Here is a 21,742-nt window from a genome sequence, read left to right on the forward strand (position 1 = left end):
GCCCACCAATCGGTACCCCGAGGAGATCACGCCCCTGCACTGAAGCCCCGCCCACTCTTCCGCCCACCGTCATTATACCCGCCCACTAACTAAAACCCCGCCCACTTCGACCACCCCCATAGTCACGCCCACAAACCCTGCTCCCACCCATCTCCCCGCCCCTACAGTCCTGCTGCCGCCGTAGCCGCGCCCGCTTTTCCACTGGACTCCGCCCCATGGCTAGGGCCTCTACCGATCGCGCATGCGGGTCCCGCTTCGTCTGGCGGCCCGTGGTCGCCGCCGCAGCGATGTCGGCGCGGGGCCCGTTCCGCGGCTCGCCCTCCTTCCCGCCGCCGCTGCGTTTCGGGCAGCCCGCCGTGTTCGGCCAGGGTGGCGGCCCCGCCGGCCTCCCCTTTGCGCCCGCCGCCAGCTTCGCGCCGCCCTACGCGCTGGGCCAGGCGCCGGCCCCGGCGGGAAACGCGGGATTCAGCTTCAGGCCGCCCACCAGCCTGAGCGGCTTCCCGACCTCCAGCGAAGCATCGGGTGGCGGCGGCGGTGCCTTCACGGCGCCCGAGTTCCGCTTCAAGGCGCCGGAGAGCTCCGCCGCCTTCAAGCCGGTGTCCGGCAGCGAGGCGGAGAAGGGCCCGGCTGCCCCCGCCGCCTTTGCTTTCTCGTCGCCCTTCGGCTTCGCGTCTGAGACGGGCCCCGAGGCGGCGGTGGCACGGGAGCCTTTTTCGTTCTCGCGTCCCACCGCTGCTTTGGGGCGGCCGGAAGAGAGAGGCCCGCGGGCGCTGCTGGAGGATCCGGGGGAGCCTCCGTCCAAGGGGCTGAAGCGGAAGGAGGAGAGGGAGCGCTCGCCGCGGCGGGCGGCGGCGGGCGGACGGGCGGCGGCGCCGCCGGAGAAGCGGGCTGTGATGCTGAGCCGGCCCCGCGGCGGGATCCTGTTCGGCCGCACGCTGGAGGATTTGCTGCGCAGCCAGGCCCGCGAGCAGCGGGAGCGTGGGGATGGCCCCGAGGCCGAGCGGGGACCCACCGAGGAGTCGCCGCCAACCGAGGCCCGGGAGCCCGCTCGAGAAGGTGGGCGGGAGTGTCTTGTGGGGCAGCCCGGCCGCCCGGGTGTCTCCCCGCTTGCTGACTGCTGTCGTGTTCCTTCTCGTCACAGATGCGGCCTCCGCCGCCCCTGCTCGCCGGAGCCGCGGCAGCGAGAGCACGGAGGGGCTGGGGGGCCTGCCAGCCGCGGAGCTGACGGCCGTGCAGTGCAAGAACATCCCTGACTACCTCAACGACAGGACTGTGCTGGAAAAACATTTTGGCCAGTTCGTAAAAGTTCGTCGGGTCATGACCAGGCGTAATAAAAAAATAGCTGTGCTCCACTTTTTTGATCACGTGAGTATCAGAAATGGCATAATTCTTGGGAGTGCTCAGCATGGAGAAGTCTCCAGGGATACCTTAGAGCCTCTTCCAGTGTCTAAAGGGGCCTGCAATAAAGAGGGAGAGCAACTTTTTATAGGGACAGGACAAGGGGAAACAGTGTACATTTAAAGAGGAGTTAGATGTTAGGAAGAAACTATCTGAAGGTGATGAGGCCCTGGCACAGGTTGCCCAGAAAACCTGTGTCTGCCTCGTCCTTGGAAGTGTCTGTGACCAGGTTGGAGGGGGCATGGAGCAGCCTCATCTAGTGGAAGATGTTCCTGCTCAAGGCAGGGGTTTGTAGTTGGATGGTCTTTGAGGTCCCTTCCAACCCAAACCAGTCTCTACTTCTATGAAGAAAAAATCTGAGTGCTTGGGGTGGGTCCAGCACTGATGAAAACTACACTCTTGTTTGTAGAAAAGCAGGGTTGTTTTTTTTTGTTTTGTTGGTTTGTTTTTGTTTTGTTGGTTTGTTTTTGTTTTTGCTTTTGTTTTTGGTTTTTGTTTTTGTTTTGTTTTTTTTTTTTTTGTGGAGACCAGTTCAGCTGATTGTGTGTGGGTCTCGAGGTTTAAAATACAGCAACCAGAATTTTTCGGGAGTCGGTAAACATTTCTGTGGCAAAAACTGTGCTGTGCATTTTGGTGTTGTGATGCCAATAGGTTTCCATGCTCTGCTTTTGTTTCCTTTCAGGCCTCTGCAGTTCTTGCCAGAAAAAAAGCAAAAGAGTTGCACAAAGATATAGTAACATTTTGGCAAAAGAAGAAAACAAGTAAGTCTGTATTTCCAGACTACTGGATGATGTCTAAATAGTGTGCCAGCTGCTCTTTTTTTCCCCTGATGCTGAGGATGATACCAAAATTATCTCCTAGTAGGAGATGCCGTGGTTGAATCCTTAATGCAGTCACACAACAGCAATAAGGTGATGTTCAGCTTTGTGCTTCTGTCCAGAAGTAGGATGTTCTTTGGGGATGTAAGAAAATCCACTCTGAAATGCTTTGCCGCCGGCCTCAGGTCATAGACTGGGATGTGGACTTCCAGCTTTCAGGAAAAGGTTCTGAGAACCAACCTAAGGAAAGTGACCTGAGAATCTCTGCAGTGTCTGCTGAGGTTGCTATTTTGTGCGTCAATAGTTAGACACTGTTTGAACCAAAAAAGAGGGCAACCTACAGAGTTTGGGAGTGGAAAACCTGGATTCCAGACCCTGCTTGGGATGAGGGCAAGAGGAGATTGTTCAATCCCCAGGGGAATGCTGGGGAATTTAATGTCAAGTGCTTCCCTTTCTTTAGCTCCATGAGTGCAGTGTGCCTGTGAGATCCTAGCCTGAGGGTGCACTTCAGCTGCCAGCAGATGGGTGGTTCACCTCAGCTTTGACCAATCAAAGCCTTACCTTCCAAAAAACAAACAGATGCCGAGTTGTCTCCCTGAGAATTAGCATCTTAAGCAGCAGCTCTAGGGCTGCCTCTTTGCCAGAGTCATTTTATCATGGTGTTATGTCTGTGGCAGCACTGTGTGGCAGCATTCTGAAATAACTGTTCTGGGAGGGTTTAAGAAATCCAGCTGGTGGAAAAATTGTCTCTGGAAGAAGAAATTCTCCCTTTTTGTAAGTGTTAGTTCATGCTGACCTGAGTCTAAGCTTGGGTATGTGAAATAAATACTTTCAGTAGGAGCACTTGGAATTGTGATTTATGCAGGTGAAATGCATTTCAAATCCCATAGGGAGTTATGGCTTGTGGATTATATTGCAAACCTGAGAGAACTGTGATTCAGTTGAGGATCAGACTTCATTTACTGATAATTACAGTTATTGCAAAGTGATATTGTCTTGAAAAATCCTTTTTCTTTATAGAGCAATGACCTTGATAGCAATTGGTGGAAACTTCATACAGCTCTTTAGTGCAAGTTGTTGTGGAAGTTTTGCATGCATGTACAAAACTGGAGGTCTTCGTTTTCATCACCACCTCCATGGTGTCAAGAAAGAGCTGTTGCTTAAACTGCTTGGCAGGTACCTGGTTTCATATTTACATGTCATTTCAGGTCCAGCAAAAAGAGAATTTTCATTGAAGGAGAAGAAAGCAGGTGAAGATGAAGGAAGGCAAAGCAGTGAAGAGCAAAGCTATCAGCATTCTCCTCTTAGAAAACCTTTAATAAGATCTTCTGCCAGCAGTGTCATGCCTGGGAGAAGGTATGTTCTCTCCCCTGGGAATCCACCTGACAGGAGAGGGGGAGCTTGGACAAAAATGGTGATCACTGTGCCAAATACTCACATTCTCTTCAGGGATGCTGCTTCCTGTCTTTTCTGGTTTGTCTGAATTAGAAGCACTCAGCTGTCACACTTTGTCAGAAGGATACTTCTAATGGCTTATTATGGTCTTTTACTTTGCTCTCTTGATTTTGTTCATAAAAGCATCTCAGTATGAGGCATGAGGGAAGCGAACAAACAGTGCAGAGCCCAGCTAGGACCAAGCAGTAATGACACTGTTTGTGGTCATGATTTAATGAGCTTCTCATGCAAGCAGTTTCCTTAGGAGGCAGTCAGAGTTCTGTGGGATGTCTCCTTTTTGGAGTAGTTTGGATCATTGCCTCACTTCAAATGAATGGTCTTCCTGGTTTGTGGCAGTGACAGAAGTGGCAAGGTTGTCATCTTTGTCGTACCTCAGTGATGTGTCTGGTCTGCCAAAAGCCATTTGATATGCATAGCCATATAACTATAAAATTAGTAATATGTTGTGAAGGACTTGATTTAAAAAGCATATTTTTACTTGGCCCTCTAAAATCTTTAAATAATCTTTGTTGCTATAGAAAGCACATTTGGTTTGTCTCCATACCAGCAAGTCAGTTCCTAGTTTAAAATACAAAGTGCTGTGCCATAGTGATGCAAAAATGTTACCAGAGCCGTCCATTTCTGTCCCCTCTATGACACTTTCAGTCATATCTTTTCTGTTAGGACTTTCTCCACAATGCCAGTACTCTTGGCAGTGTTGTCAGGACAGTGCTGAGGATGTAACCAGATCAACTCCCAGTGTTGGTGTTAGCTCAGCACATCCATATATTGTTCATATTTCCCTGTGAACAAGCTACTCTTCTCTTCCCCGTGAACAAAAAATAGATGCTGGCATCCTAAAGAACAGTGAACTGATTAAGACCTGGGCATGCACTAAGGTATTATTACTGATAAAAAAAGTCTTCTGTTTTTAGTTCTCCAGCAAAGAAGCCTGGCCTTCGAAAGGTGCTGCAGTTTGAAGCAGAGCTGTTTGATTCCAGTTCCGAAGGACAGAGCTCAGAGGGCTTGGGAGCTTCGCTGTCGTCTCTTAGTAACCTGGTGGGATTGGTGGCTGAGACATCTGAAGAGAGATACAGGCTCTTGGACCAGAGGGACAAAATCATGCGACAAGGTAATTAACATAAGCTAATGAGCGTGACATTTGCTTCTGTGCTGGAAAGAAGTAAGTGTTTGGGTTTTCTGGCAAAGCTGTTGTGATATTATGGAAATGGCTTAAAAGAGAGTTTAATGTGGAACAGCCTATAAAATACTCTCCTAGTGTATTATTTTCTGTATGTTTTTTTTCTTGTAAAACACACAAATCTGTTTTACTATTGCACATGCAACATCTTGTGTAAAGGGAAGGGCAGAATATCCATCTTCTGTGAAGGAGGGCACGTAGAGAGATCTACATCTCTACAGACTCTTTAAAGAAAGTTACCCAAACCTTAACTGCATTTCATAGAACCACAAAATTGTTTGAATTGGAAGGGGCCCTAAAGCTCATCCACTCCCACCCCCCTGGCATGGGCAGGGACACCTTCTACTATCCCAGGTTGCTCCAAGCCCCATCCAGTCTGGCCTTGAACACTTCCAGGGGTGGGGCTACTACAGCTTCTGTGAGCAACTTGTGCCAGTGTCTTTAGTATTTCTCCAAATTCAAACTATTACACAGCTGAAAATTATTTCAAGAAATGCCCTTTTGTTTCCCAGTGGTGGTTGTAACACCTTCCATGCTGTTCTTGAAGTTTCAGAACTGATCCTATTTCTAATTTAAGGTCTTATTTTTAATACTAACAAACTTCTTGTCCACTCAATGCAGAATTTTGAATTTGCTGTTTCTTAGGACACAAAACATTGGGTATCTTTTAAAAGCTTCAGTCTTTTCAGCAAAACTCACAATATGTCCAATACTTGGACAGGCCTCAGAGTGGGGAGAACCCCATCCTTGTGCATTTCTGACTATATCAAGGTTTGGGTACAGCCTTGCATGCTCAGGGCTGTTCTGGCACACTGGAGTAATAGTTTATTGTGAAGAAAAAAACCACAATCCCAAGAGATGCTTAGTTTTTGTTCAATTATTTCTGTTTTTATTGGTTCTTTTAGCTCGAATAAAAAGGACTGATCTTGGCAAAGCAAAGACTGTTGTTGGCACTTGCCCAGATATGTGTCCTGAAAAGGAGCGTTACATGAGGGAGACAAGAAATCAGCTCAGCATCTTTGAATTGCTTCTAGGAACTGACAAGGTATGAGATTCCCAGGATATCAGTATGCCTGATGCTCATTGGAGCTGTCAGTATTGTTTAACTGATTACAGGGATAATTCTGGTGCAGAAATTCTATAGGCTGTTTAATTATTACCTTTCAGTTCCCCATTGGAAAACAAGATTTGCTTTTTCACTCTTTTATTCAGTTATTTAGAACTATAGTTCTAAAGCTGTAATTACATTTTATATGTAATTATCTATAGCTATATATTGTCTTAAAGGTTATGAGTTTGAGACTAAGTCAACACTTCAATAGTCTGCTCCTTACAGAAGTTAAAGGCATAGGTGGGATGAAATCCTCTTTCCTGCTGGGAGGTTTTACATACTTCTTGGGTTTTGATTCTTTTCCTCACCTCCTGCAGGTGGATCATGCAGCAGCAATCAAGGAATATAGCAGGTCTTCAGCAGATCAGGAGGAACCTTTGCCCCATGAACTGAGGCCGTCTGAGGTGCTGAGCATGACCATGGACTATTTAGTGACAAATATTATGGATCAAGGAGAAGGAAACTACCGAGAATGGTATGACTTTGTCTGGAACAGAACTCGTGGAATAAGAAAGGTAAGCACTGTGGATGGAGATGTTAAGTGATACAAAGCAAAAGATCCCATCATGCTGTAAAAGAAGGAAGCAAAAAGCAATAGTTGTTGAAACGTTTTGAATTGCAGAGTGACTCAAAGCACAGTGAAATGCGTTTTCCAGAGGTAGTGCCAAGTGACTGTGCTCTTCAACTAGTTTACAAATACACATAATGTATTCTTTTTTATTCTGTTAGGATATAACCCAGCAACACCTCTGCAACCCGCTGATGGTGTCTCTGATTGAGAAGTGCACTCGCTTTCACATCCACTGTGCTCACCACTTGTGTGAAGAGCCCATGTCCTCCTTTGATGCCAAAATCAACAATGAGAACATGACTAAATGCCTGCAGAGCTTAAAGGAGATGTACCAGGACTTGGCTAACAAGGGGATTTACTGCAAGAGTGAAGCAGAGTTCCGAGGTTATAATGTCTTGCTGAATCTCAACAAGGGTGATATTCTCAGGTGAGAACAAGACATCACTTGTTTTCTGTCTTTACCTCTGGGAAGAATTGAGTTTAGGATTAAATCCAGACAAATTGTAATGCTCCTGGTTTTAATTCCATGCTGTTACAGGATGCTGTTGAATTGTGATTGCTCAGTACTGAAGCAAAAGTTTTGTCCCTGTCTTTTGTCTCCGCAGAGAAGTTCAGCAATTTCATCCAGAGGTTAGAAACTCGCCTGAAGTTAGATTTGCAGTTCAAGCTTTTGCAGCATTAAACAGCAACAATTTTGTGAGGTTTTTCAAGCTTGTGCAAGCAGCTTCCTATCTGAATGCCTGCCTCTTACACTGTTATTTCAACCAGGTGAGAAAAAAACCGGATATTTTTAAAGGTATTGATCAGTAAGACAGTCTGGGATTTGAGGGGAAATCAGCAGAAAACTTAGATATTGAGCTTTAAATATAATGTTACTGTTCCTTTAGAAGTGTTAAAAATTTATCAGGACCTTTCTACTATGATATGAAAGGCAAATACTGATATGCTCTTTTTTTTCTTTTAATTGTGTACAAATAAATATTTCCTTGAAACATAATTGGGAAGCAGAGAAGGAGGCCTAAGAGTCTTGCAAATATTACTCTGCACTTTCAGAAGACCTTGCAAGGTGTTTTTTCTGCACAAGAATCACAAAGGGATATGCTCAAAACAAAAATCATGAAAGAGGAATAGAAACTCAAAAGCAAGTGCTTAGAATACAAAAAGAAAGCTTCAAGTCTAAATAATAGTTTGTGTGGATGACAAAGTATTGGTGTATTTAAACATGATTCTCACATTTATTGTACACTTTGTAGTTTATTTTGGGTTCTTTCCTAGTGGTTGTGTGGCTTTTTCTTTTCCCCCAGATTCGTAAGGATGGTCTCAAATCCCTCAATATTGCCTACACTGTGAGCACCCAGAGAAGTACAGCGTTCCCCTTGGACCACCTGGTCCGCATGCTGCTGTTCAAAGACTGTGAGGAGGCAACTGATTTTATAAGTTACTATGGCCTGAGTGTATCAGATGGGTAAGTGCAAGGAAAATGATGCCTGGGGGGGAACCTGATGCCAAGCAATGGGGTAATATGAGGGAGCTTCTCCTGAAGGTTGGAGCCAGAGAAAGAACGGGCCAAGGGCAGAGGATGGGTCTCCATAGGAAATAAGGACACAGTTCTGCTTCATGGGAAACTGGCATTATAGTGATGCCTGTATGGTGGGACGAAGCTGAACAGTGCAAACTAGCTGTTAGAGGATGTTGGAAGACAGCAGTTCAGAGTTAAGTGTCTGCCATGAAGATCCATGCATTGTAAGGCATGTTCATTCAAACTTGGGATTTTGAGAGACTGGAAAAGGAAGAAAAGCCCTCGAGGATGCCAGTTAGTCATCTGTTCCTGTCAGCATTCTGTTTCGAAACAAAAAGTTTCAGAATTGAAAGCTTGTAGGTTGCTGGAGCTTTGAGGACATACACCTGGTTGTTACTTCTGTTTTTCCCCAGGGGTTATGTGGAGCTGAATCGCTCGGCTTTCTTGGAGCCAGATGGATTACCCAAACCACGGAAATCCCTGTTTGTCAGCCAGAAGCTCACTGTCTCTGTTGGGGAGGTTGTGAACGGGGGGCCCTTGCCCCCAGTGCCCCACCACGTGCCCGTGTCCAGCTTCAATGGGCAGAACAAGTACATTGGTGGAAGCACCTCCGTGGATCAGGCCAGCAGTAGCCAAAAACCCAGTGTGGAAGCAACAGGTGAGAGCAAACCTGCATTTTAGGTACTGCTCAGAGCACACTGTTGAGGCAGCTCTGTGAGCAGGTTTATTGTACAAAGCAGAAACTGTTTGTGTCTCAGAGATTGAAACTGCATTGAAATTTAGATGTAAGGAAAATATTATGATTTAAATCATAAGAGAATAACAGAATGGTTTGAGTTGGAAGGGACCTTGAAGCTCATCAAGTTCCAACACCCTTGACATGGCAGAGGCACCTTCCACTAGACCAGGTTGCCGAGGTGTATTTAGGTATCTGCAAAAGCCAAGAACAGCCTGATTAATCGAATGCATTTCCCAATTCAGGAAATTCTCTATTGAGCCAAATTTTGCCAACAAAAGTGAAATAACAAATGTTTGACTACTTCAGGAAACCAACGTCCCTTTGCAGTTTGCATGTTTTTTATTTGCAACTGTTTGTTGCCACTGTGTGTATAAACATGTCAGTTTCTGGGTTAACTGAATGTGTGCTTTTCTGTCCTTGCTGGAAGTACAGATAGTGTGTGTAGGCACCAGGTGTGCCTGACTTAAAACAGTTGCTTTGTTGGAAATAGATGTGCTTGGTAATGGGGGTAATGTGCAATTAAACGTTTAAATGTTTTGCAGAAAACATACATAAATGTAAATTAGTTTCTATGATATATTTTTAACTTTAGGGCAAGAAGCTGCTGTTACAGATTTATGACCTGCTGAGTTTTATCAGACTAGCCAGTTTTTTGCAAATAAAATTTGTCTCTGTTTGTGACTGATCTGGTTTCCTTAATTTTTCTCCTCTTCCCTCCCAAGAAGGAAGAGTGGAAAGCAGAGGTGTGGATTTAGAGGCCACAGCAGTGAAGGTCCAGCCCCCACCTCATCTTCTGCCCTCGCTGTTGCCTCGTCAGCTCATGCCAGTCGTGCCCTCTGCACAGCCCATCTCCCAGCCTGCTGCACAGCCTGAGCCTCCCCCTTCAAAGCCTCAGCCTGGGTACTCAGACATGGTAGGGAAATCTAAGCCCATCAGGAAATATTTGGGAAAGATCTGTGAAATGTAACAAAAGGTAACCAGGTTCTTACAGTATTTCATTTTCTGGAACATGCATGTAGTTCAAATGAGACATGACAAAGTTTCTTCCTGTGGGTACGTGACCATTAATGCTGGGTCTTGAATGTGCACCCCATCTACCTATGCATTTTTTCTCCCTCCCACATGAGATTTTGTGTGCTGATGCTGAACCAGTCTCAGAGTGTCTCATTGCTTTGTACAGTACAGTTGCCATATTCTACTTAGAAAATGGCAAATTTCAGTAGAAGGGTAGACCTGAAAATCTGGAATTAAATCAGCTAGATTGGAAGTCTAAAGTGGGAAAATAGGATTCTCTCCTCAATTATGGTTTCCTGAATTGATTTGCCCGTATTTAGTACAAAAATCTGCTTTTGTTTATGGGCTGTTATTAACCTTTTGAGATAGTCTAAATAGTCTGAAGTTTGCAAGCTGTTGTGTTTGGTTGAGTTGGCTCAGTTTGTAAGCAGAAATACAGACGCTGCTGTGACTTACAGTCTGTTAAGCAAGGCTGGAGAGCCTTACTCCCAGTTTACTCCTGAGAAGGACTGCACCCTGGTTCAGCGTCTTCCTCTGCTGTGTTGCAGGACATTGCCGAAGTGGTGGATGGGCTGGTGCACGATGTCCTCAAAGGAGAGTGCAGAGAAGTGGGCAGAGCAGGAGTGGCTTACGTGGCTGCTGCCATCTGGTAAAGAGCATTTCTTGCAGGTTCTCCTGGAGTCTGTCACCACAGCTGCCCCTTGGCATAGCAGCACCATGTGTAAATATGGTAAAACTAAGCACTGCCAGGTCTGTGATAGAGAGCCATGTTACTGATGTAGAGGAAAGGAAAGCAGACCTTTCTTCAGATGTCTGTCACATCTCAGCTCTAGCCTAAGGGAAGGCTGACCCAAACCTCTGGAAGCTTTGCCCAGCAAGAAACCTCTGTCATGGAAGGGAAGGTGCCCAGAGGGGGACAAGAGGAGCAAGTCCAGATTTGGCTGGTTTTCAGCTTCTCATAAATTTTCTCTCCAGGGCAATCAGTAGAGTCGTAGATGTGGGATGTGACCCAAACAGTTGTTATTCCACCGTTTGATAATTACTGAATGGGGACAGCTGACCCAGACCAACTAAAGTCCATTCCCTGTGATGCCATGGTCAGCAATAAAATTGGTCTAGAGGAAGAAGTTGGAGATTTGTGGCTTTCAGGGTGGACATTGATTGGATACTGTCTGGGTATTGCTCTTCCCATGGGAACTGATGTCTGGCTGCATTTACTTTGCTTGATGGGGGAGTGGAGGTTTGGCCTTTCTGTATTATAGTGTGTTTATTTCCATCCATGAGTTTTCGTTTTTTCTTCCTACTTTCTTCCCTGTCCCAGTGTGGAGAGGGGAGTGAGCCAGTATCAGTGTGGGTGCTTGGGTAATGGCTGGAGTCAGCCCACCACAGAGAGCAAGGTGTGGCTGAGGAAAGCACAGACTTGGGGCTTTGAATGAAAACATTCTGGCTTTGAAAAGAGATTTGCTGTTTCTGCACAGTGCCTCAGAGGCCACATTGAAGGAACTCATGACTGAGGTGATGGGGGAGATCCTCAGAGAAGTGGCTGGAAACATGCTTAGTGTGGAAAGGCAGCGTGTCCAGGAGGAACGGCGCAGAGTGGAGGAGGAGAGGTGAGGCACTACTTTGGCTGTGGGGCAAGGTGGGTTGGAAACACCCCGGACAATGTAAGGACAGCTGGTACCAGCCTGAGTCCTTGTGCCTCTGCTCAAACTCCGTATCTTTCTGCCACGGTAGCAGAACCAGTCTCACCTTGAACTCCCCTGGGACTGTGCAGGCAGGGTTCCCCTCGGCATTTTCGTGTGATTTGCTGGTTAGCATTTTGGTTGCCTCAGAGCCATGGTGAAAATGGTGGGTGGAAATTTTAGGAACTTTTATTTACCCAGAGCTTCCAGAGAGGGACACGCACCTGCTGTATGCAGGAGCTTTTCTTTCTGAGTGAGCTACTTGTTTGTAGCTTATTGGGGTAAGAATAAATAGAATTCTAGAATGATTTGGTTTGGAAAGAACCGTAAAGATATCTAGTTCTAAGACCCAGCCATGGGCAGGGATGCCAATCACTAGATCAGGTTGCTTAAGGAACTCCATTGTCATCAGTGCTTTTGAGGGAAACCTGGCTCCATGCAAAGCTGTTTATTTAGAAACCAGATGGTGGAAAATAATTTTAGGTGAATTAGCTGTTTGACACTGCATGTAGTGCCTGTGTAATTAAGCAGCAGGTTTGCTGGTGTGAATTTTTTCACTTGTGTAAATCTTTTCTCTGTCCTTCCAGGCAAAAGCAGGAAAGAGAAGAATTAATAAAGCAGTTGAGCCAGTTGCTGGGTATGGAATTAATAGAAGAAGTAATAAAGGAAGGTGTTAAAGAAGCTTCAGCTAATGAGTTAAGGTATGCACAACGTGCTGCATGCTGTAGTTTGCTTTCCCAAGGGTTTCCTAAATGTCATGGGCTTCCCTGTTTGCATCTCAGCCCACTGAATTGTCATCTGCTGGAGATCTTCACCTCAGCAGTCTTTGTTTTATTTGGAACCAGATGTGCCTTAGAAAGAGACCGGCAAGCCCGGATTGCCCGGTGTTCAGAAGAAGTGTGTGGCCACTTCATGGAGCTCTTTCTAGGGGACGAGATTTTCCAGATTGCCAAGGAAACCCTTCAGGAGCTCCAGTGTTTCTGCAAATACTTACAGCGGTGAGTTGCTATCCTGGGACATGGCTGCTTCTCTTGGGAGCATTGGCATGGAGCAGTTAATAGAGATAGAACTACTGCTGTCTGGTTGTGTTATTTTTGAGACAGTTTTTTCTGTCTTACCTCTATGATAAAGGTAGACCTTACAGTCTTAGTACCAGCCTCTGCTAAATTACCATACGTGGGGAGGGGATCACACCTTGTAGTCAGGTAGTAAGCTTGGTAGAGGTTGCAGCTTCATTCCGTCTAGAAACTTGTAATAGTTTATCCTTGTATTCTTTCTACTGATCACTGGTTTTCCTGCATATATGCTTAGTGTGTTGTGGTTGTTGCGGTGCTCATTATACAAATATCTTGTGACAGAGGTCTGCAGAAGAGTTCACGAACATGACTATTTATCTGTATTTATCTATTTATCTGTTCTCTTCCAAAGGTGGAGGGAAGCAGTGGCAGCTCGGACAACGTTGAAACGTCAGATGAGGGCATTTCCAGCTGCTCCCTGTGGCTTGGATTCCAAACATCAACTGAAAGCACTGTCCCCCAGTGCAGAGTGGCCTATAGCCATGGAGAACTTGTGCAAGAGATTTGTAAACCTGGGGAATGGAGGAAAGCTGGGAATCTCTTGCACGAGGTAAGGATACTTCCAGTGGCATCAGTTGGCAATCTGGTTGATATTTGGAAGATAAGTTACCAAAAATTCTTCTATTGTGATGTTAGTGGGTTTGCAGAACTGTTTTATTCTTAAATAACTTCCAAAAGACTTTCTCCACAAATGCCATGACCAAGATTGAAAATCCAAATAAATTCTTCTCTTAACAGCAACATTCTGAGGCCTCTGTAATATCTCCCAGGGCTCAATGTTCTTAGATTTGTTTAAAGTACCTGTTTTATACCAAAAAATACAGCCAACAATATTTCATTTCCAGATTGAACTTGCTGAGAAACAAGACAGTGCATGAAATTAAAGTTCAGCACTTCTACCAGCAGTTGGTAAGGTAGGCTGGGGTTTGGTTCTTGTTTTCTTTAGAAGCAGGCTGCAGCAGATGTGCCAGAGATCCCAGAAAGGGCCAAAAGGTATGACTAACCATGCCTGAATGTTCACTTGCAGCCTTGCTTCTGGGAGTATTTTGGAATAAGTGGAACAGGAAATAGGAATAAGGGGAACTGTCATAGGACAGTTTGGGTTGGAAAGGACCTTAAAGATCATTTTGTCCATTCCATTCCCTCTGACATGGGTAGGGACACCTTCACTAAATTAATGAAGGTGTTGGGCCAGATGATCCTCCTGGGTGTAATTTTAAGGATTTGATGGGTATTATGGGGTGTGACTTTGTACCTGGATGGGATGGGGCCTGGGATGGGCTATGGGGGGAGAGGAGTAAATGAGCTATCAGTGACCTGGCTTGTGGTTGGAAAACATTGAGATGTTTGAAGTGCAGCAGGAGGTCTGGCTTTCCATGGCTCCTCGTGCTCTCCAGTGGCCTGGGTGGGTGTTGGATCAGCTCTCACACGTGTGGAAGTGAAGCAGTACACATGTTCTCCTGAAATCCCCAGAGTAAGGCTCATGTCAAGTTTAGCAGCTGCAGTTTCTGAAGGATGAGCAACAGATCCAAAGAATTAACTGGTCACTATTTACAGTATTGTAACTTGTTCAGTGCAAAACAGACATTCCTCAGGTGGGAAAGAGCCCTGGGGTGGATCTTTTCACCAGATTTTTGTCTCTCTTTAAGTGATTTAGCTTGGACTCCCCTGGATCTCGTCTCGTTAATCACAGAACATATTCCAGTTAAACAAGAACAGGTTTTTTGGAAGGCGCTCCTGGTTTTGCCCAGTGATGATGAATATTCCAAGGATGATCCCAATAGGTACATTGAAGAGCTGGTTGCTGGGTCCCTTTCTCAAACAGGGCAGACTTCTTTTATTTAGGTAGAAGATCAGTAATACACAGTCCTTGATGTAATTTTGCCTGTACCATGTCAAATTTCCAGTTTGCTTTTTTTCTCTCCAGAGCACTCTAAACAATATAGCTGTAACTTATTACAGTGATCTGTATTTTTTAACATTAATTCCTTTTGCTCAGACTGAAAACAAAACCTTGATAGATGATAATTTCATTAAAATGTATAGCTACTTATTAGGGCTATTTATCGTAACATAAATATATGGGATTATGATAGATTGTGATATCTTAGAGTTGCTGATAATAAAACCCTAAAATCCTAGTTTTGACAACAAAACCCACCAATGCCCTCTTTTTTTTTTTTGCTAGGACACTGATGGATTGGTTGAAAGCCAAGTTTATGGGACACAAAACCTGTGAGAAAAACGTTTCACATACAGAAGGCAAAATTCAAACGCTGACATTATTTAGTTCTCCTGGCATGCAGGGGAGCAGAAGCATTAACGTCAGTGTATGTATAAAGGTAGGTGAGAACAATTCCACATCTAAGAGGCCATAAAAGCAGGGTGGGCTCTTTTCCAGTGGATATTGTGTCCTGCCAGGTGGAGGGAGATGATACTGGGAGGGATAGGGTTGTTGAAAAGGTCTGAAAAAAGATGGATTTTTTTCTTTGTTTTCAATCAGCTGAGAAATACCTGCAGCAGTAGAACCTGAATCATCAATTCCTGGTCCAAAAGCAGGTGCTAAAGGGCACTTCTGTGCTCAGCTCATCTGTCAGATACATCCATGTTGGCCTGACAACAGCTTGTTGTCTTAGGCTCTGTAGAGCTTCTGGAAAAGAATGTCAAAGCTTTTTCAAAGGAATGGCAGTGACGATAAACTGCAGATTTTGGTGTGGAAACAGCTTTGTGTAGTGACATTACTGTTGTCATCTTCGTTGCCTGTCTAGGTGGCACATGGTTCATTCTCTGACTCAGAACTTGATATGGCTGAGACACAAAAGGACTTGCTTGGGACCAGTGGCCTTGTTCTTCTCCTGCCCCGCCGAGTTAGGAGTGAAGATGTTGCAGAAGATGATGTTTACTGGCTTTCTGCTTTGCTGCAGCTGAAACAGCTGCTTCAGGCCAAACCTTTCCACCCCATAGTTCCCCTGGTGGTTCTAGTCCCCAGTCAAGAAGAGGAGGCTGTTGAGAAAGAAGTAGAAGATGGTATGTAATTGTTTTTGTGTCTTGAAACAATGAATATTTAGGGCTGCCCCAAGTAGAAGTGTTGTGGCTAGTGCACCTTCTCAGTTACAGCATCCCCTAAAGGGAGAGGCTGTAGAGCACGTGAAATACAGCACATCCCACAGCTTTCCTAAAAATCCTTTAAGAATTCACCAATTTTGGCTTCCAGTTTTTTTCACACACAGTATTTGATCCTGAGAGTCTGTGGGCAGAGATAGAGAGGAGCAGCAATGCAGTGAATGTAATGCAGAGCATGTGGTCAAAGGATGTGTGTTCTTTCTCTGTGCACATGATGTGTTTTCTTATTTTTTAAGGTTTGATGCTCCAGGACTTGATTTCAGCCCATCTTATTTCAGACTACACTATCGTAGAGGTCCCAGGCTCTGTCAATGACTTAGAAGGCACCAGAAGGGTAAGAACAGCAAGATACAGGAATTATTTTCCATTACTTATCCCTGATCTATTTTCACTGACCAGAGATCAGTGGCATTTGTTACCAAAAAAAAAAAAACAAAAACAAAAAAAAAAAAAAAAACCTGAAAACTGCACTGAGACCAAAATTCATGGGTTACCTAAACCCACTCTTGTCTGCCCAGCCTGTGTTGCTGCCCGTGTTGCTGCCCAACAGAGGAGTACCGGTGGTGGCTAAACCTTTTTATCCTTCAGCTCTTAGTCCTAAAATGCTGAAGACCCTTTTTAGCTATTCTGGCTGCTGTGAGATCATTCAGAGTTATCCCATCTTGGTGGATAGGACTGAGATGCCTCTACCTCTCATGTTGTGTACATGAATAGGATCATACCAGATCTCTCCCTGACAAGCCCAGAGTAATTCTCCCCCACAGACCTTCACAACTTAGGTCTGCACTTCAAGGACTGCCATGATCAGACATGATATAGTCACCCTGGGCTAATGCATCTGTCCAATTTTTCCTGGATAAGTTTTCAACAACCCCAGCATCCTGCAGCAGGGAATTCCACTGCATACCTGTATCTCATGTGAACAGCCTCTTCTTTGTCTGTTCCTGAGTCTGCTGTATGGAAATTCAGTTTGTGGCCACCTAGCTAGAAAATTACTGTTGCAAATATTAGTATGATGATACCTGATTTATTTGCCTTTTGGTGCATATTCTCTTGGAGAGTGTTATTCAAACTTAGGGTTGAATCCTTTGTGTCTTGATCACTGCAGAGCAGTTTCCAACCCTCCCTCTTTCACGTGTTGTAGGTCTCTGCAGCTGTGGGCTGGCTGGTGTCCCAGTGTCCTGCCTCCCTTGAGCTCTGCAGCCAGACCCTTCAGCAGTACATTGAGGATGGGATCGATGAAGAATTTGGCAAGCGTTTCTACCATGACTGGAAGGAGAGGCGTTTAGCTGGGCTGTCATCCCAGGAGCCTGGAGTCATCATAGAGCTCTACAACAGCGTGCTGCAGTTCCTGTCAGATGTGGCATCCTCTGAGCACCTTTGTGACTTGTCTTGGCCTGTCACAGAGTTTTCAGAAGCAGGGGGTAACAAGGTGTTGCCTCACCTGCAGTGGAATATGCCAGATCACCTGGCCTGGCTGAGGAAGGCTGTGCTGTCCTTCCAAGTCCCGTACCTAGATCTGCCTCCTTTGGGTGGTAGGTACTTCACACTCTAGTATCTTCTTGGCAGCACGTTGTTCTCCAAGATGAACCCGAGCAGTGTTGATTCTGTCACAAATTCTTGCAATTTTTTTTTTTTTTGTTCCACAGCTCCTTGGCATCCTGTTTGCCACATGATTTTTCAGTATGTTTCTCAGATTGCAAGTTCTTCCCACACTCAACCACTGATCCAGTCTCAGGTGGAGAATCTGCTGGGCAAAACTTACCGAAACTGGAAAACCAGAACAACTGAGAACTCTGATGAAGATGGACCTTCTGTTGATGAAATCCCTTGGGACTGTATCTTGGCAGTCTGTATTGATCATAAACTGAGAGACTGGAAACCACCCAAACTGCCTGTAGCTCCAGGTATTGTGTCCTCCTGCAGCATGGATGATGCCTCTTTTGTGATGGTATTTAATACATTGGCAGTGGTGCCTTTCCATATGGCAGGAAGTGATGTGTAGCAGGGATGCAGTTGTGGTCTTGCAGTGTTATGCATGTGTCTTCCCTTTGGAGCATGTATTTAGTATTGGGTATGGCTTGACTTGATCCTGTGACTACAAATGTGGCTCTGGTCAGAGTCTTTCAGCCCAGCCCTCTCAGTGGGAGAGGGTTTGCATTAAACAAAGGTAAAGAGTGACCCCTCAGAAGCTGTGTCAGCAGGGGGGGCAGGCTGCCACAGGTAATTATCACTTCCATTGATTAATGAAGCTTGTCCCAGACTCTGAAACTTATTTGAAAGTGAACAATCGCTCTTGCCCCAGATTGCCTTTTTTAATACTGAGCTTTTCTTCTGAAGGAGAGAACCTGTGCAAATGATAAACATTGGGCTTGGGTTTATTCACAGAAGCTGTAAGTAAAGATGGTCAGATTCGTGTGTACTTCTTCAAAGAGCATTTAAAGAACTACACCGTGCCTTTCTCGTGGGATCAAGCCAGGCTGCGGACACAAGAGGAGATCCGGCAAGGCCATGAGAGGTGAAGTGGCCTCCACGGTGCTGAAAACCACCATTTGGCATCCTCCCAGAACCTGCTTGTGTTCATCTCCCTAAAATGATGTACAGGGCTGTGCTGAAACAGAGTAGGAAGTAGATTGTATTTGTACAAGGTTACTGAGCTCTCAGGGAAATGGATTGCTTGGGGAGTGCTGAAAGTGTAGAAATTAACTTCTGCCAAAAAAACCCTGCTGTTGAGGCTTTGGAGTTGTGCAAAGCACGGAGGGAAAACAGCGTGAGTCTGAGAAAATGCTAGATAGGTTGAGAGGTGTCGCCGGTAGGGACACGAAAGAATGAGGCAAGCAGCAAGAAGGTCAGCAGGAAAGTTCTATCTTTAACTTTCTGACTCCATCTTATATACAATTCTTTCAGAAGGCACAAGATTGGCTACATAGGTTGCCACCTCTTTGACCTCGTTGGTGAAGACCACCATCAGTCACCTTTCTCCTCCCAGAGGGGAAATATGTAAACAAAAAGATAAATTCTAAAAATATACATTGTTTTCTTGAAGCTGCGTGAGAACAAAATGCAAACTCTGAAAAGCAGGCAATGTTGGGGCGACAGAGAGGGAAGGATGCCTTAGAGCTGTGTGGCATTAAAGTATTTGACAAGTCAAGTCTAGTGCACTTCGCTCGCCACATTCAGAGGGAAGCCACTCTCTTCCCTCTTGGAAGCTTAACTCCAGCTCTGTTGTGTAGTGGATGATGATTGGGGTGAATCCTATGCTCCTTGTCAGATTAGTTCCTCTCTAATCCTATGCACAGGTGGTGCTGTGTTGGACACTGGCACCAAGGGCATTATTTCTCCAAGTGATCACTTCTCACTCCCTGCTATTTCCAAGCTTCAAGCTAATAGGGAAAAATCAACACCCTCATACCAATTCATGTGTTTTTGTTTTTTTCCTCCCCCCTTCAGATCAAAGGTAAAATCTCCCAAGTCTTCTAAGAAACCCTACAGCATTTCCATGGTGCCAGGTCAGCATGGCTCTGGCATGAGCATGCTGCCAGGTCAGGAAGTGAGCATTCCCAGCACAAATGAATTCAGAGACACGTCCTTGGCCCAGGAGCGTCTGTTGGCACAGTTGCAACTGGAAAAAATAGAAAACAAGAGGTAAGTTGCCAGAGCAGTGTCTTTCCTTGCAGCTTCACCCCAGGTTTGTGAACAATTTGTAACTTGTATGGAATAGGAAGTTAAACTGTGCTAGAAAAAAAGGCCAGACTGTATTGAGTTCCATCTGATTTCATAAGGCACATCAGGGCAATTCCCTAATATTTTCTTCTTGCATCATGGGAACAGTCCAGGATGGTAGAAATTCTTGGAGTTCTTGGGAATGGTTGGAAACTCTGTGGTCAGTCATGCCACCAGAACTGAAGCAGTGCAGTGTGTACAGTGGTCTGTGTGTCCCCAAGTGTCACAAACACCTATAAAGTCCTATCTGGGATGTCAGTTTGTAGCAGTGCAGATCACAAAGGTGAAGAACTAAAGCTTTTGAGGTTGGTCCAAGAGGTTTTTGCCTCTTCTACCTTTCCATAAGTTGAGTCTTTTCAGTCTGTGTGGCTCCTTTCTGTACCACAGTCCTCTGTGACAGATTTTGATAGCTGCAGTGGGGCACTTCAGACTGTTTTGAATATGGCTGTGGAGATCAGATGCTTCTGAACCCAAAAAAACCCTCTTAGTGAAAAGCACTGGTTACAGGAACAAAGCCAGGCTGCCATCTGACAAGGTGCTTTTGCCCTTCCATCCAGGTTTGAAGAGCAGCTGCACCGATACCTAGCTGAGGACATGGAGCCCCTTGGGGATCTCCTAGGTCTTCCTCTCTACCTCCCCCAGTCTCTGCTCTCCACCCCAGCTGCTACCCGCCCCTTGGTGAAGAGTCCCAAGTCAGCTGCTCAAGAGGTAAGAGAAGGTGGTTTAGAGCTAAACTAAAGCTCTAAGGAGTGCAGTAGCTGTAAAACCTGTAGTGGAAATTACCTTGGGAGAAAATCTGTCTCATCTCTTTTCCTTCTGCCCAGGCTGGGAGTCAGGAGGGACACAAGGTTCCAGAGCTGGAGCAAAGCCCTGGGCTGTCGGACAGACTAAAACACCTGCAGCAGCTCCTCAGAGCCACCAAGGAGGCTGAGGCTGCCTCCGAGCTCCACCTCTCTGCTCTCGTGGACATGGTGGACATTTGAGCTGAGCTGAGACTTGAAGACTCAGGAAAGAAATCCAGGTCCGGGTGATTGAACAGATACACTCCTGGGGCACGTTCCAGAACGAGCAGGTGTACTCCTGGGATGAGAACACGGAGCAGCCACGGGGCCTGGGCCCTTCTCACATGGCTGCCGTTGTTCAGGGCCAGCATGTCATGGATGGTCTGGGACTCCCTCCTTTTCTGCCCCATAGGCAAGGAGAAGAGTCAAATGCTTTTTCTTGGAAGGCCTTAAATGACTGGTGTTTTTTTCTTTGTCCCGGCTCTCATTGTGGGTAAACACAGCTTCATCAGGTTCAGCTGTAGGGTAGTACAGACCCCTGGGAACAGTGAAGCAATTGCTCTCCATAGACACAGTCCCTGAAATGTCTCAGTCTGTGCTTCCTTCAGGCAAGAACTTCCTTGCAGCAGCACTGTGGTTTGAAGTTCCTATTCAGTTTTCAGGAATGTTAAAGCTGTCATTCTCAAGTTGGAGCAGCACTTGGCTATGATTTTTGTACTTCTTGTTTCTCAGTGCAAATCCAGAAGGATTTTTGTTGTTCTGGGTCCAAGTTCTATTTTATTCAATGTTTTCAGCATTAAAAATGGGTGAGGTGCTTATTCCACAGATTCCATGTCATACTGGAAAACCCAATGCTGCCTTAAGTCTTCAGTAAACAGCTATGGAGAAGCAATTTTCCTTTTTTTTTTTTTTTTTTTTTGGAAGAGCAGATAGCCTGCATTCTCCAGCATTTAAAAACCTTTGGAAATTGAAGGCCCTTGGTTTTAGTTTAATTCCCAGTAAATAATTTGAAGATGTACTTCATGTCTGCAGTACTCCTATACAGTTCATCTTTTTCTTACAAAATCAGCAAATTTTTCTCAGTCAGAGCCTTCTGCCTGCTGGAATATAAATTATTGCACTGAACTGATTATTTTGCCTGCCTAACCCAAGCTGAAATCCTCAGTAGTCTGAAACTGTCACCTGTCTTCCAAAAAAGTAATTTTACAGTTTTTTAAAATAGTGTTTCATTTGTATTATTTCTCTTAAACCCAAAATAGCAAGAGTAGCTTAATGCTAAGTTAAAATAAATTTAAATTGAAAACGGTGTGCTTTGAAGCTGTTCCTGCTCCACATGCTTTTGTTGGGCTGAGTTTTCTTAAGTTTAACTGGTTCCATGGGAAGGGAAGCCTGTCCCCTGCTTTTGATGTTTTCAGTTTACCTGGAATTCAGCTGTCAAAACCGAAGAGAGCTTTGGGAGCATGGATCATACTATCTGCTGTAAATTGTGTTTTGTACCTAATAAAATTTTTAGTGGCTTGAGAGGTGCCTCATTGCTCTGTAAAAACTCAT

The 21,742-nt window shown here is 45.3% G+C and overlaps 1 protein-coding gene across 1 annotated transcript; it reads left to right on the forward strand.

Annotated features, from left to right (window-relative positions):
- The first annotated feature begins 215 nt into the window (after positions 1-215).
- Positions 216-21,712, forward strand: MCM3AP (minichromosome maintenance complex component 3 associated protein). The gene is made up of 28 exons (XM_066189320.1): positions 216-1,056; positions 1,142-1,365; positions 2,081-2,159; positions 3,425-3,572; positions 4,586-4,782; positions 5,757-5,896; positions 6,280-6,477; positions 6,692-6,960; positions 7,139-7,301; positions 7,838-7,998; positions 8,466-8,710; positions 9,514-9,704; positions 10,354-10,454; positions 11,284-11,415; positions 12,075-12,188; positions 12,333-12,485; positions 12,916-13,113; positions 13,409-13,477; positions 14,213-14,347; positions 14,752-14,905; positions 15,332-15,590; positions 15,923-16,020; positions 16,831-17,221; positions 17,336-17,593; positions 18,075-18,204; positions 19,137-19,331; positions 19,967-20,117; positions 20,234-21,712. The coding sequence occupies exons 1-28, from the start codon at positions 216-218 to the stop codon at positions 20,390-20,392; spliced, it is 5,553 nt and encodes a 1,850-aa protein (XP_066045417.1). The 3' UTR covers positions 20,393-21,712.
- Positions 21,713-21,742: the final 30 nt, after the last annotated feature.

This window comes from Chamaea fasciata, unplaced genomic scaffold, assembly GCF_029207755.1.
Source record: "Chamaea fasciata isolate MVZ Bird 193981 ecotype frontalis unplaced genomic scaffold, bChaFas1.0.hap1 SCAF_8, whole genome shotgun sequence".
NCBI lineage: Eukaryota > Metazoa > Chordata > Aves > Passeriformes > Sylviidae > Chamaea > Chamaea fasciata.

Coding starts and splice junctions, on each gene's coding strand:
- MCM3AP (XM_066189320.1), top strand. CDS start 216: ATGGCTAGGGCCTCTACCGATCGCGCATGCGGGTCCCGCTTCGTCTGG. Junction 9,705..10,353: donor AGCCTGGGTACTCAGACATG/GTAGGGAAATCT, acceptor GCTGTGTTGCAG/GACATTGCCGAAGTGGTGGA. Junction 14,348..14,751: donor TCCAAGGATGATCCCAATAG/GTACATTGAAGA, acceptor TTTTTTTGCTAG/GACACTGATGGATTGGTTGA.